Source organism: Oncorhynchus tshawytscha, linkage group LG02 (assembly GCF_018296145.1).
Source record: "Oncorhynchus tshawytscha isolate Ot180627B linkage group LG02, Otsh_v2.0, whole genome shotgun sequence".
NCBI classification, from domain to species: Eukaryota; Metazoa; Chordata; class Actinopteri; order Salmoniformes; family Salmonidae; genus Oncorhynchus; species Oncorhynchus tshawytscha.
Genome location: NC_056430.1, coordinates 62,822,098 through 62,838,719, shown reverse-complemented (window position 1 = coordinate 62,838,719; position 16,622 = coordinate 62,822,098). Strand labels below are relative to the sequence as shown.

Genomic DNA, 16,622 nt, shown 5'->3' with positions numbered 1-16,622 from the left:
CTATACCGCTATTCATACAGCAATACTGTGAGTGGCATTACCTGTGAACAACATTATTTGTTGCATAATTGAATTGTAATCCAAGGGATAGTTGATGGATAGGTAATAATCTCACACAGCAATACCATCTGGAAAAAAGAAAATGGAAAAATGAATCGAGGCCATGTTCCCGTACAATGATTAGAGTGAGTGTATTCCATTGGTACAGTGGCTCTGTACCTGTTGCTGTGAAACGAAGCCTGGGTAGCTTTGCTACATCATAAACATGTGGCGACTGTACCGTGAAGAGTCACATCGGAGCCCTTTATGAAGGCTACTCTAACGCTTTCCCAGTGACCCAGTCTCACATAATTATCAATGATTAATGGACCCTCATATAAGCCGGATATCAACCTGGTTCAGCTTCTCCACTTGACGACATTATTACCTTGGCATTATTGTTACCGTGGCCTTTGACGCCATAAGTTCACGTTCTAATGGGCAGATTGTTAATGCCTTTAGCCCCGCCTCCTCCAAGTGCCCCCTGCCAGTGTTCCTTCCTACATTTTCCGTCTCCAATAAGTGCTCATTATGTAAAAAGCAGCGACTGCCTTCCTGTGACCTCCATTCCGTGTCAAGCCTCTGATGTGGCCATATGGACTGTAGAAAGTCGATTGAGTTCGGCCAACCTCCATTTTGTGTCATGCTCAATTCTGTGTCATGCCTCTGATCGCCTTCCATAAGTGGCCATTGTAAAGAGTGTCAACCGTGTTTCCCGCCAACCTCCATTCTGTGAGGATCCTCTTTTGAGAGCCAATAACAACGTGTTGACACCATTCCAGACACCTCCGTTATAGATCAAGCCTGTAGACCTCTGTCTGTTCTCCATAGAGCTCTGATTATAACCGGTGTCATCTACGTTCCGTAAACTTCCATTGTGTGCCAAGCCTGTAAGACCCCTAATCATCTGTTGAATACTGCAAGGATTTAGTCAATAGAAGATGATAATTGGCAATTACTCTCAGAAAACGACAGAACCAAAGCTAAGGCTGACCAGGAAGAGTGTGTACATCGTGGGACTTCCACTTCCTACTTACTCATCTTACAAGCTCTGGATCAAAATGTAGATTTGGGTGCCTTGTTGCTGATGATGATTCTGTTGGAACAAAAAGGGTATCAATGACCCAGCTAAAGTCATTAGGTCTCCTTGACTGAGTAACTATTGGTCATATGGATGACTGCAAAGGACCAGTGCGGTGGGTGTTCAAGAGATTCCCAATGGATGATGCCCTCCTTTCAGTTCAAATGTGTGTGTTGAGTGGAGTGGCCTTCATGTTTTGAAAAGACTGAGTTGTGTTCCCTGTCAATTGAAAATCCCTTCTCTGCACCACTTGTACCTGGCTGTCATCTTGACCATGGGCTCTATAATATCTAGAGTGTTGTGCAACAGGAGGTCCATGTCTCCTCTCCGTGAAGAGAGAACACTGATGACAGCGGAGGGCAATCATCACTTACATGCCTGACATACACACATGCAGGAACACACACACACACACACACGTGTATTCATGCACGTACACGCAGGCAGACGTACACACACACACCTCTGTTCTCGCCCTTCCACCCTGGGCTACTGATGGCGCTGTGAGAGATGGTCTCTTTAATTTTTTATGATTTTGACATTATTGCCCTTACTGTGCTTGTTCCCTTGGAAACGGACAACCCTTTACCTGCACGAGGGGGCCCCTCCCTCTCTCCTCTTGGCTTGGTCTTTTCAAGACAGTAGACACTGGCAGTACAGGACAGAGCCTTCCAAACAGGGCAATGTTTTGTACTGTACTCACCTAGCAATAATGTGGTACAGTGGGGGAGAACAGGTATTTGATACACTGCCGCTTTGGCAGGTTTTCCCACTTACAAAGCATGTAAGAGGTTTGTAATTTTTATCATAGGTACACTTCAAATGTGAGAGACGGAATCTAAAACTAAAATAAAGAAAATCACATTGTATGATTTTTAAGTAAATCATTTGCATTTTATTGCATGACATAAGTATTTGATCACCAACCAACCAGTTAGAATTCCAGCTCTCACAGACCTGTTTGTCTTTAAGAAGCCCCCTGTTCTCCACTCATTACCTGTATTAACTGCACCTGTTTGAACTCGTTACCTGTATAAAAGACACCTATCCACACACTCAATCAAACAGACTCCAACCTCTCCACAATGGCCAAGACCAGAGAGCTGTGTAAGGACATCAGGGATAACATTTTAGACCTGCACAAGGCTGGGATGGGCTACAGGACAATAGGCAAGCAGCTTGGTGAGATGGCAACAACTGTTGGCGCAATTATTAGAAAATGGAAGAAGTTCAAGATGACGGTCAATCGCCCTCGGTCTGCGGCTCCATGCAAGATCTCACCTCGTGGGGCATCAGTGATCATGAGGAAGGTGAGGGATCAGCCCAGAACTACACGGCAGGACCTGGTCAATGACCTGAAGAGAGCTGGGACCACAGTCTCAAAGAAAACCAATAGTAACACACTACGCCGTCATTAATTAAAATCCTGCAGCGCACGCAAGGTCCCCCTGCTCAAGCCAGCGCATGTCCAGGCCGGTCTGAAGTTTGCCAATGACCATCTGGATGATCCAGAGGAGGAATGGGAGAAGGTCATGTGGTCTGATGAGACAAAAATAGACCTTTTTGGTCTAAACTCCACTCGCCGTGTTTGGAGGAAGAAGAAGGATGAGTACAACCCCAAGAACACCATCCCAACCGTGAAGCATGGAGGTGGAAACATCATTCTTTGGGGATGCTTTTCTGCAAAGGGGACAGGACGACTGCACCGTATTGAGGGGAGGATGGATGTGGCCATGTATCGTGAGATCTTGGCCAACAACCTCCTTCCCTCAGTAAGAGCATTGAAGATGGGTCGTGGCTGGGTCTTCCAGCATGACAACGACCCGAAACAACACACAGCCAGGGCAACTAAGGAGTGGCTCCGTAAGAAGCATCTCAAGGTCCTGGAGTGGCCTAGCCAGTCTCCAGACCTGAACCCAATAGAAAATCTTTGGAGGGAGCTGAAAGTCCGTATTGCCCAGCGACAGCCCTGAAACCTGAAGTATCTGGAGAAGGTCTGTATGGAAATAGTGTTATTTGACGTGTCAAATAAGCTTGTTGACCAATCAGTACCTGAATGTGACTGCACGTCAAATAATAATTTTACGCGTTCATAATTTTTTTACGTAGTTTTTACACATTGATTACGCTATCACTCGTATTTCATGTGTCACAACGATTCATCGATAGGTATGCTATGATGCTGGTAAAGTTGTCTCACACACCTACAGCGCTGGTCATAAAAAAAGCTGGCTAGCTCATGGATGCAAACAATGTTCTTCCCCAAAAACATAGCAACACGACATCTGTTTCAGTAGCTATAGATAGCTAGCTAACTATATAGCTAGGTGTCATCTAAAATAACCCTAATTTATAAGACAGTTCTTATTTGATTAGTGTTGGTCGGACCCATCTATGTGAAGCTAGCCACAATAAGGATTAGCCCCAATAGTGGACTTTACGGGTTAGCCTTCAAAAGAAAAGTATGGCATAATTCTACTATTTGTATTCATTTGCATCACTGTCAATGGCATACATATTCTGAAGGCAAACTGCAAATTCCACTATTGTGCCTAATCCTTATTGTGGCTAGCTTCACAGCACAATCCGGTCCGGTCAAGCCTCACTAGCCAGATGAAGCTAGCTGGCTGCCTATAACGTTAGCTTTGGGCAACAGGGTTAAGTAGCTTGCTATGAACTGAAGTTCAATTTCAATAGGCAAACAACAAGTGGCAACCTAGCTCTTAATTACTCTCGCAAGGAGTCCTAAATCATTTCTAAGAATAATAAAAATGACTGCTGTTTCTACTGGTCATTGTTTTCAGGCTGGTTGTATTGGTGCTAGCTAGGTACCATAGAAGTTGCGGTCGAACAAATGATGCTTTATTACCAACGCGTATTGTAAACACATCGTTCGTGGCCGGTGTTTGCAGACTTTTTTTGTACAGCTTTGACAGTGCTACTGTATCTTTTTTGACACACAAAGATCCAAACGGCGTTCTATAGTATATATGTTGTGAAGCTAATAGCAGTGACGCTATTACTGTGTAACTCCGGTAGCGCAACATCTGAAAAATAGTGCAATTCGTAGTGAGTACCGGTGAACGACCAGCCAACATCACCCAAGACAGAGAACAGTTGATTGTCAAGGGCAATGAATTCCATTATCTTGGCTTTAATGGATTTCGCCTCTGAGTTGTCTCGCTGAAATTCTCTTTCTCTTTCAAATGACTGCTTGACTTGTTTACTGCTCGATCCACACAGCAGACATTGTGGGCTAGGTTAGGAATGCTGTGCTGCACGTGTAGCGCAAAATGTTACATGGAGTTATTACATCCTGTACCTAATGTTATATAGGTATGGACGGTGGCTTTAGCATCGGCGTTAAACTAGATATCAGGCCGATTCCGATATGTTCACCGATTATTTATTATTATTTTTATTTATATATATATATATATATATATATTTTTTTTTTTTTGTAAATATTTTTTATATCGTGCATCCCTACTTTTCAAATTACTTCTGTTAGAAACATTTCAATTTAGCCCTCTCCATATAGGCCAATTCACACGTGTGTAAAGGGTTAACTGTCTGTTATGTGTGTGTGGTCCAGTTACAGAACATAAATTAACCCTACGATGACACAGCTGTGGATGTGAGTGTGTCCATTTTTCTTTCTTGGCGCACAAGGAAGCAGTGACTCTCTCACCCGGCCCAGATCACCCAACTGTGACTAAACACCTACCCAAGTGTCCTAAAGCCTCCCTTTAGAATCAGATTAAACTCCTTTCCTCCATCTCTACTCACCATCCGGCACTGAGGAATTACTAGCCTCCTCTTAGGGGAATTACATTTAGGGGAAACATTGAGCAGTTTCTTCCTCCATTTCCCTCATGAAACCTCTGCTAGCCCCGGCTGAGACTCCAGTGACTTTAAGCAAAGCTGCTCTGAGATGAATCACAGTTTCCACCCTACTAACCTCCACCAGGGCCGTGTTCAGTAGGCACGAAACAGAAGAAAACGGAGTGAAACGTGGTGGTACTATCTGAACTAGTCCATTAAGAGATTGCTGTGCTAAACATCTTGCAACAGTTTGCAATAATGAACACAAACCAGATTTTGCAGTACAGTGGGTGGAGAGGAAGAGCATCGTACAGTATAGGGAGCTAGTTGGTTAACACTGAGCTGGAATTAGGAGCCCTTACTGTACGTCTGAATGAGTAATGACATGACAAATCTAAATCCTTTCACAGTGGCTGCAAACAGAACATCATACAGTAAGCTAGTTGGTTAGCACTGTGCAGGAACCCTTATGTCTCTCAATGAGTAATGCCATGACATCATAAACCTGACATCACAGGTCTGAACCCCATTCATGGCTTTAACACTGAGTGACATGACAAATGTACACACATTCACATCAGTCAATGCTTGATGACCATCACATAAGCGATAGTATAGTCAAGCCCACTCTTAACACATCACGACAATGGAGTTATATATGATGCATATTGTATGGGTTATATGATGCATATTGTATGGGTTATATGATGCCTAGGTAAGAGGAAGCTGCAGTAGTTCTGGGTTATAAAAGTCACTGAAGCTATGTTATGCTCTAACAGACCTACTATTTCAGCTTTATGACCCCAAGCTTTATGCCAGAAGTTTTTTTTTTTTTTTTACAGATGAAGACGATAGAGGGCTTTATTATTTTATTGCAATTACCCATCTAACAAGCTTCTGAGAAATCTATGTTTGGGAGATATCTGATTTAAATACCTACTGTGGTCCAGTCAGTATGTTGGTGTATTATGTTGGAAATTCATGATTTTCATTGAGTATGACTTCAAGCCACAGTAATTATAGGTTTTCAATAAGAAGCTGAACATAGAGGGATTTGCATTATGAGTGTTGATGCAGAAAATAGCTGTAGGGAGACTATATCCAACAATTCTCGATCAAGGTTGTAACAATGATTTTAAAGGTCCCATGCAGTCAAAAAAATGTGATTTCCAAGTGTTTTGTATATTTCCACACTATAATGTTGGAATAATACTGTGTAATTGTGAAAATTATGATAATGCCCTTGTAGTGTAAGAGCTGTTTGGAAAGAAAAGTGGCTGAAATTTCAGCCTGTTTTGATGGGATGGAGTTTTGGCCTGCCTGGTTATATCCCCAGGCGATAAATAAGTTAATAGACCAATAAGAAAGAAAGTTCCAAACCTTTCTGCCAATAACAGTTTTCAGTTTTCCCCTCCCCACTCAGACCACTCCCAGACAATCCTAGCAAAATAATTTATTGAGAAATGCACTTTGTGAAGAAGCTTTTTTTGACTTAATCTATATTATTACAACCACTGAGATGGCCCAGCCAAATCTATAACCCATCGCTTCTTCTCCCTATTTCCCATTGAAACAGAAATATTGGAGTTGGCCAAACTTGAGGGGGAATCAATCACACGACACAATGATGTCTGAATTCATTTATTTCTCCAGTTTTATAACTCCTCCACGACGTTACTTAACATGATGGATGGTTATTCCTTCTGTCATCCACTCAGGCCACGGTTTATATTATATCCGAGAGGAGTAGATTTTGGGAAATATTGCCACCCTTTCCACTTCTGTATCTGTGAGTTGATGATATTATTCTAACCTGACCGCTGACAGTCTTCATCATCATATTATTATTATTATCCTTACTTTCATTATTATTATTATCATTGCTATGGTGATCATAATTGTCGTCATTGTCTTAATGGTCGTGGTTTCGCCACGCTGCAATGCAAATTATTACAGACAATAGACAGTTGAGGCCATAATACGCACCACACGAAATAAAATAAAACCGATTTGAATCGCTTAGAATTACTGTATGATTTGAAAACGATATTTGGTCCATTATAGCTGAGTACTCTGCATTATTGTGCCTAGTGTTTCAGCGTTATGGTAGTTTCCTTATTTATGGCCTCTCGGGTTGGTTTATGATGAAAGCAGCATTCTACCAATGTCACTTCCCTCCTATCCCCTGTCTCCTCCACCCACCCTCTGACTATCCATGTCTGGGTCGAAGTTGATTCACTGCCACCTCGATTGGAGGTTCAGGTCTCCAGACTCCCTCTCTCCCTGGTGTGGTGACCGACTGTCCCGCTCCCCTGTCCTTGATTTTTCAGTCTCTTTGGCGTGACATGGAAGACCTGACACAGTCGGGTTAGAGGCAGGGCACTCTGCTCTTCAACACGTTCTCATGTCCACCTCTCAAGAGCACGACACAGAAGTGACTATCAAGCCTTCAGCTAGAGTTCAGTAGACTTGTATTTGGAGGCTCACCTCACCATTAGAACCAGCACATTTGTGCAACTTAAAGGGTGGTTATTGTAAATCAATATAATTATTGCAATTACAGTTGTTATGGTCAAACTCACCCAAATGTTCTAACTAAAAGTACATAGACAAAACAAAAAACATGCTGCCTCGTGCCGGCAGTTTTCAACAAACCTGTTTTTGTTTGCATGTTCCTCATACTGTTCTAAACCGTTAATGATCCTTTTCACGAGTTTCACAGCAATCCCACGATTCTTTAGCAAAAGCCGGTAAGTGCGTGCCTGTTTATGCTTTACGCTAAAATAAACAGTGGAGTGACTGAGCCGGAGTGACGTTGAACAGCCTGCTGTTAGAGCCGGCAATGGGATGCCTTGCTTGCCGAAGGTCGACTGTAAAACCCTCGCCTCTCGCAATCGTATTATTCTGACACATACTTCATAATCAAGTCAATGCGCTGCTGTCTACATATCTTGATCCCTTATTCCAGATCCCAAGCACATTTCCATTCTCGAATCCTTCTCAATCTTCATTCTACAGCACGGAATGACAAACGAACGTCTCTAAATTGCAACCATTCGCCATAACATTAGCATGGGCATGGTTTGATAGGAGTCAGGATCGATTGCATGGAAAGAGAGACATTATCATTCAGATAATTACCCCTTGTTCTGCTGCTGGAGGGGTTTTTGAAGATGTAATAAGTATTTATTGTCAAATCCACATTGCATTGTGGCCCCTCCATAATTGATGATAATGAGATCACAGCGAGACCCTTCATTAAAAGTCAACATGACATTTTCTCTCTCTGCTCTTCTAATGCCGTTTTCACCAGCTCATCTCCTTCTCCCTGTGGAAGCAAAACCTTATGAAACCTCACCAGGTCCAACAAAATATTTTTGAGTCCGTTATTTCTGATCTAGGTACAGCCTAAAAGTGATCAGTCTACAGTTGTTAAAGGGATCGTTCATGTTGGTTTCCTTACCCCGTAAGCAGTCCATGGACAATGTTTGACAACAATCCATGCTTTGGTTAAAAACCTCTTCGGGATCGGTGTCCTGTCCACAGGAGAGTTGAGTTAATGTAGGCTAATATGATTAGCATGAGGTTGTAAGTAACAAGAACATTTCCCAGGACATATCTGATATTGGCAGAAAGCTTAAATTCCTGTTAATCTAACTGCACTTTCCAATTTACACTAGCTATTACAGTGAAAGAATACCTTGCTATTGTTTGAGTAGAGTGCACAGTTTTGAACATGAAACGTTATTGATAAACAAATTAGGCACATTTGGACAGTCTTGATACAACATTTTGAACAGAAATACAATGGTTCATTGGATCAGTCTAAAACTTTGCACATACACTGCTGCCATCTAGTGGTCAAAAGCTAAATTGCACCTGGACTGGAATAATACATTATGGCCTTTCAAAGATGATGGTACAAAAAAATACAAAAGAATGGTTGGTTTTTTTCATCTTTTACCAGATCTATTGTGTTATATTCTCCTACATTCCTTTCACATTTACACAAACTTCAGTGTTTCCATTCAAATGTGTCACGTAGAGTAGGCCAGATGGCTAAACTGGATAACCTAACCTCAATAAAAAGATGGCGGAACCGCAAAAGTTCTTCTGTGCAAAGGTGTTTATTTACAAGTGATTCCGGAACAGAAAAACAATAGTACTGCCATCAACGTCTACCTTATGGGACAGCTTAACAACAATGCTGCCCCATCCACAGCTCAATCCAAAAAATCCCCCTTAGAGACTGGAGAGAGGCTCCTTTTGTAGGGTTAGCCCCTCCCCTCAGAACAATTAACCCTAATTAATTAATCAATTAACAATACAAACCTACATTTTCCATGAACTAAACATACTAAAGGATATACATTGCAACACGGTTTTAAACAATATCACAACATAACATTTACAACATTACATCATTACTGACAATATCTTTCAATATGCCCATATGCATTAATGAGCCATTTGGGACAGGCACTATAAAGCCAACCCAATTCCCTTAGCTCGGGTCCTTTTCCAGCATACCCAGAAGCTACAGAGATGCCTGAGAGAGGAACAGAACAAACAAACAATGCGCTCATCCACAACATTGATAAGTATAATAATTATTGTATCTCTCAAATATGAACATTGACAAGTGTGAAATGCATGCACCAAGACAGAAGTTAAATTGTGTGTCGACCCACATTGTTAACTTATGGTATAATGGCGCAGGGAGGAGTGATGAATATGTGTGTGCGTTAAAGAACCAAATGCTGCCCGCGGCCAGTGACGGACTTCTACGTCACAAAATGGTACCAGGAATATGCATATCCCTGCTTCAGGGCCAGAGTTACAGGCAGTTAGATTTGGGTATGTCATTTTAGGCGAAAATTTAACAGAACTTCTTAAGGGTCCGCCCCTTAAGTTTCCATGGCACTGTTTCCAAATGCTCAAAATTATAATATTGGTACCATGACTCCCATTCAAGTTACAGTTCAGATGTAAGCGTTTTTCACGTATCATGTTCAAATCATCTATAAGTGACTTTGTTGAGCTTCACAACCAATTTGAGATACTTTCGGTTGGGTTTGGATATGTTGTACAAAACATGCTAATAACGCTACCAGGACTTGGATGGGATTTGTGCCACAAATGCTAGAACGTTAGCATTTGGAAACAGTGCCAGGGAAATAAACCCAAAGCATGGCTTGCTGTCATACCTTGTCCAGAAACTGCTTACAGGGTCAGGAAACCAATGTGCTATTTCGTCATTTGGGTGAACTATCCCTTTAGCTGTACTTCTTGGTCTGATCCAAGTGCAGTTGTGCAAATCCACCACTTTTTCCACATTGCTCCTGATCCAGGAACTGTATAGTGATTCACAACCATTGACAGTTTCACTGATCCAAGTACAGCTATTGCATGCTCTGCTCATACCATCTCATAGGACCATGAAATTCCTGATTAATAAGGTCCTGCTATTAGCTTTTAATCATCACTCAATACAGTCCCCCTGTATTTACAAGTCTACAAAATTGATCGCATTAACCTATGGCAACAGTGCAGTTGCATTAAGGCTTGTCTGTTCTTTAGGCCCTTAATGAGACTGTTGCTCTAAAATGGCGGTGGTAACGGATGAGTGGTGAGGCCCTACAGTAAGTGCTCCTTTCGGCCAGTAGGAGAACAGTGGATCTAGTTTCACCGGCAGAGAGCCCCTCTAATAATGCCACCAGGGCCTGTATCCATGGAGATGCAGCCGTAACCTCTTCAGCCTTCTGCCCTTTGACCTTTCAATTTCAACCACTAGCGAGGAAAGTCTCATAAAGAAACGATCACTTCAGGGCAGGTTATAGGTTGTGTCATGTGCTTTTTTGCCGTCTTAGCTGAACAGCAATGTTCCCTATTGTTCAGAATGACCCAATTTCTTCTGGCGCAGCAGGTTCCACACACTTCTCAGAGCAGTTTGGGAGCACCGAAATAGAATAGACATTCACTGAACTGCTGCGAGACTTTAGTCTAATGCGTCTCATTATTATGGACGTTTTTAATCCCTCAGAGACCATAGTTCACATCTTCCTCTGCATTTATTAGAGATTACAGACCACTGTATATCTCTCTGACTGCTGGGGCCTGACAGTGCACTGTCTTCCTTCTCGGCCTCACAGCAAGTTGTGCCACGCAAATGAAAATTGTCTACCTCCTGTATATCATTACGTGATGTGATTCAGGAACCAAATAATTGTGGGTAAGGGATAGAATTTGAGCGATCATTTTTATCGCGCGTTGGTTTGTTGCGACCATACTCACTGTTTACTCGCTGATAACACTCTGTGGCGTCATGTGGCAGTTCGTAATGATCTGGATACTTCAGAACATTTGCCGGCTACACTGCAGATTTATGGCAGTTATTGATCATTTGGATCTACGGCGCGACTGCTTCCATAAGTTATGGGTTGTGGTCTTGCGGGGGTATTGACAAGCCAGGATCTCAGGGGTGGGAGGTGGTGAGAAGGGATATGGTTGTTGATATTGATTTGGCCACCATTAATGTTAACATGAGACATTGCCTTGCGTACTTTGTTTCAGCCAGATCAGACTCCCTGAATAAATGTAGGCCCGGCCAATACTCCGCTAGGCTGGTTCTGTTGATCAGTAGGCCTATATGTTGCTTTGAAAGCTAAAAGAAGCCTAGCTTTGAGTGGGCACGTTGCACCATTCTACTTAGAGGTTTGTGAAAATTGCTACTACAGAAATTGTGATAATGGTGTAAAAACCTCTTTAGTACGTTGTTACCCACCCTCTCACCATTTGCTACTATAACGTAACCTACACGTTGCTATTGAGTAATTGGGTCATGAAAAGGTCAAAGGGGGAACAATTACTAGTGGTAGCTATTAACTGCGGTGCATAAATGCTATTGATCTACGGTGGCATCATTTAGCATAGAGCGAACAACATTTAGCATAGAGCGAACAACATTTAGCATAGAGCGAACAACATTTAGCATAGAGAACAACATTTAGCATAGAGCGAACAACATTTAGCATAGAGCGAACAACATTTAGCATAGAGCGAACAACATTTAGCATAGAGCGAACAACATTTAGCATAGAGAACAACATTTATTTTAAATTTTCCCATGAAATATGGGACCAACACTGTACATGTTGCGTTTATATTTTTGTTCAGTATACTATAGTTCGGAGTGAGAGAAAGAGCTAGATGGAGACAAAAGGTATAGCTACAATTCTGAGCGATCTATAGGCACAGCAATCTGTAGTCAAGCTAAAAGACAGAGCCATCAGAGACTATCTATTATTCAAGCAGCCAATACACTCAGCTCCACCACCACTATTATCCCCCAGTGTCTGAGCTCAGCTCGGTTTCCAATGTGGTGCTAGTGTAGCCAAACACTGGGTGTACTCAATGAGGCTGTGAGAATGCGGAGCTCTGTGCCGTGCCGTTGTGTGTGTTTGTGTGCGCCCGTAAGGCCTGCGAGACAGTGAGGAGGTAGTGGTACAGTACTTTGGCTGCCATAGGCTGTACAAGCCATCTGGAGAGATGATTAGCCAGACATTGTTTTTCCCCCGCTCTGCTCTTAGTGGTGTCTGTTGTATGTCTTGCAAGACTTCAGGCTAATTTAGATCTGCTAAAGCTATGATACAGTAAAACAAATCAAGTTGACTCACTCTTCTTCTCTCTCTCTCTCTCTCTCTCTCTCTCTCTCTCTCTCTCTCTCTCTCTCTCTCTCTCTGTCTCTGTCTCTGTCTGTCTCTCTCTGTCTGTCTGTCTGTCTGTCTGTCTGTCTGTCTGTCTGTCTGTCTGTCTGTCTGTCTCTCTGTCTGTCTCTCTGTCTGTGTCTGTCTCTCTGTCTGTCTCTGTCTGTCTCTCTCTGTCTCTCTCTGTCTCTCTCTTCTCTGTCTGTCTCTGTCTGTCTCTGTCTGTCTCTGTCTGTCTCTGTCTGTCTCTGTCTGTCTCTGTCTGTCTCTGTCTGTCTCTGTCTGTCTCTGTCTGTCTCTGTCTGTCTCTGTCTGTCTGTCTCTGTCTGTCTCTGTCTGTCTCTCTCTGTCTCTCTCTGTCTCTGTCTCTCTCTGTCTCTGTCTGTCTCTGTCTGTCTCTCTCTGTCTCTCTCTGTCTCTGTCTCTCTCTGTCTCTCTCTGTCTCTCTCTGTCTCTCTCTGTCTCTCTCTGTCTCTCTCTGTCTCTCTCTCTCTCTCTGTCTCTCTCTCTCTCTCTGTCTCTCTCTCTGTCTCTCTCTGTCTCTGTCTCTGTCTCTTTCTGTCTCTGTCTGTCTGTCTCTCTCTGTCTCTCTCTGTCTCTGTCTGTCTCTGTCTGTCTCTGTCTGTCTCTGTCTGTCTCTGTCTCGGTCTGTCTGTCTCTCTCTGTCTCTGTCTGTCTCTGTCTCTGTCTCTGTCTCTGTCTGTCTCTGTCTGTCTCTCTCTGTCTCTGTCTCTCTCTGTCTCTCTCTGTCTCTGTCTCTGTCTCTGTCTCTCTGTCTCTCTCTCTCTCTCTCTCTCTCTCTCTCTCTCTCTCTCTCTCTCTCTCTCTCTCTGCAGTTTGCTGTTTCGTGGTCCACAAGAGGTGCCATGAGTTTGTCACGTTCTCTTGCCCCGGTGCGGATAAGGGTCCCGACACAGACGTAAGTAGCCGTACCCCACCCTCTACCCCTCATGTTCTCACCGCCTCTCCACTCTCAGGGTCCCTAAGCTTCTGTCAATGTACCCCTCCCAAAATGCACCCCTAGCGAAAGGGGGCACCGCCAAGGCAAATCTCTTCCAAGCCTGCGTCCCAAACGACACCCTATTACCATATAGTGTATAAATGTTTTTGTAGGGTGCCTTTTGGGACGCAGGCTAAGTATATGGCTACTCTCAAAGTGACAGCCTTGCAGGACGGACCGAACGTCCTTGTCTCGTTGACCGGGGCTGAGCATTAAGGAAGAGGAATGAGTCTGCTCCTTGTCTGACAGGAGATCATTGTGTGTGGAGGCCCAGAGCTGTAGTATCATACATCACCTTGCTCTGTGTATTGGGAGGCCAGTCAGGCTAGTTTTTTTGGCTTGAAGTTGTAGGAATTTAATTTTGGCAGAGTTCTTTTGGTTTGGTATCATAAAGAAGTTGGCTCTATACTCTACTTTCAAACACCTGACAATAACTTTCCATTTAAAACGGTGTGTTCTGAAATGGAAAACAAAATGACCACCTGGACCCTTCTCAATTTGATGCCTAGTGAACGCAACCGGTCACTTCAAGTTCAGTGGCTTTGGACACGTCTGCTTTAATCTCTCACTCGGGCAGGAAGTCGGATAATGAACAGGGCTCTCTGGATGAATCATACCAGCTGATGGCCAGCTTACCTCGTTTCACCTCAATATACCTCATTTTATTTTCTGAGGGGTCACTTTGTCCCAGTCATTATATCACTCGAGGACATTTCCAGGTCCACTCCGAAGTGTACACTCGTTTACTCCCTGTTAAGAGCTGGGACATGGGGAGATTCCCCATGATTTAAGACTTTTGACTGGCCCCAGTAGTCTAACTAAATGACAACCCACACCAGTGTCATACTTGGTACTCTTGACATCACATGAAAAGATATTACATTAACCTTCAGCATCTGTGTTGAATTATTTAGTGCATAAATCTCTCCTGAATAAATCTTACTTGGATCACCACTTAGATGCCAAAGCAGTGGATGAAGAGTGACTCCTAGTACTTTCCTCTGTGGGAGTGTGGCCTCCTAGCACGTTAGGTGTGAAGGTACACTAGCCTGGCCTAGCAGCACAACTCTGACTGGTTGCATCCCAAAACACATCCTATTCCCTATAGAGTGCACTAGTTTTGACCAGAGCCCTGGTCCAAAATAGTGCACGATATAGGCAATGTGATGCCATTTGGGACTCAACTTCTTTCTCCCTCTCATGGCCTTCTCCGGGTGGCCCGTAACTGGAGATGTCATTCAAGCTCCTCAGCCGTCCGCTGCCTTCAGTAGAACGCCCCGCGGCTGACACCCAAGCTCTAAAGAAAGTAGTACGTGCACATGTGTCAAAGTCATTACACCGAGGGCTGTGTGTCTGTGGGTTTTCGCTCCTCCCTTGTATTTGATTGCTGACCAGACCGGTCGCGTGGCATGCGCGAGCATTGCTAAATAAATGTACACATGCACGTTATTCAATCATTGCACCCAAGCTACTCGCGCGCGCCAACGAGCGTCTGCATTGCCAGGCGCTAAAATAGAAGTTGATTCTATTTGTGACACAGAATGTGCTGCACGTCCCGCATCTCCCATCTCCTCATTGGTTTTTAGGAACATATACCCACATGCCATCTCCTCATTGATTTTTAGAAGCATATACCCCCATGCCATCTCCTCATTGATTTTTAGGAACATATGCCCACGTGGGTGATTGAAAGATGAACCGAGGTTGGTTGTGGTAATGCACCTTTTTATGAAAGTTAGTTGCCAATCGCCATATAAAGTCCAAAGAAGAAAAAGAGGCCTGGAAGGAGGAGCGATGACTAGAAACGATTCGGGTTGACCGTTTTATGTGTGGATTAATTGTTGGAGTAGAGGACCTTGTGCGTTTCAGGTAAAATAACAACCCAATGTTTATATCCCAGGACAAATTAGCTAGCAACAGCAAGCTAGCTATCTAAATTGTCATAAATGTTTCATGCTTTTCGACCTGTCCCCAAATTAATATAATTGGTACAGAGTTTGTTTTGATATTTCAACCTGCGTGTCATGATCGCGTTTGGACAAAATTATTTTGCGCACGATGGCGCGCGTCCGGTTTGGGCATGGCGTAACACAGTTTATTCAGATGATCAAAGCTTGATGATCAGTTGATTATTTGAATCAGCTGTGGAGTGCTAGGGTGAAAAACAAAACATGCACCCCTTTTGAATCCCAAGGACCGAGCTCGGGAGACCCTGCGCCAGGTCGTCCATGGAATGAGTTTGACACCCCTGTGCTAAGGGATTGTCTTTGCTAGTGGGGCTTAGAGGGGTTATGATAAGGGCAGCAGGTAACTCCCCATTTTGTCAGCATTCCAGATATATGTTCATGTTAATTATAGTAATCCAACTTTATGGACTTATTAGGGCAGAAGTTGTCATTATTCACAGATTTAGGACCAGTTTACCAACCAGCTTACCGACCCCCATAGTGACTTCAGATCTAGGGCATCCTATCAGATATGTTATTAGCAAATCAGTCATCTGTGGCCACATTTCTCAGCATTACAGTAACAGATGGTTGAGTTACATAATGTAAGAAAAGCACTGTTCCTACTGAAAAGTGTCTCTGGTTCATGGGCTTCCGGATGCATTCAAACAAAAAGTGTGCGTTGTTTTTTTGAGTCTGCTAATGTAGCCGTAATGACCGCCGCAAGCCAACGTTAGCCTCGCGAAATGCCCACATCTTAATAATTTAGCCCATTCCACATGGGATACGCATCCCAAATGGCACCCCATTGCCTATATAGTGCACTACTTTTGAACAGGGCCCATATAGTGCACTATATAGGGAATAGGGTGCCATTTGGCACGCAGAGAGGTTGTACAATGTGAATTGCTCAGCCGGGATAGATTCGCTGCACATGTTTTTTTATTTCACCTTTATTTAACCAGGTAGGCTAGTTGAGAACAAGTTCTCATTTGCAACTGCGACCTGGCCAAGATAAAGCATAG

The 16,622-nt window shown here is 43.3% G+C and overlaps 1 protein-coding gene across 2 annotated transcripts in view; it reads left to right on the top strand.

Moving 5' to 3' along the window:
- The window catches only part of LOC112265049 (protein kinase C alpha type), a 213,795-nt gene that overhangs the window by 57,988 nt on the left and 139,185 nt on the right, over window positions 1–16,622 (top strand). For both annotated transcript variants that reach the window (XM_024442060.2, XM_024442068.2), the window contains exon 3: window positions 13,488–13,570. In XM_024442060.2, the coding sequence (XP_024297828.1) occupies window positions 13,488–13,570 (83 nt within the window). The remainder of the gene's footprint in view (window positions 1–13,487; window positions 13,571–16,622) is intronic.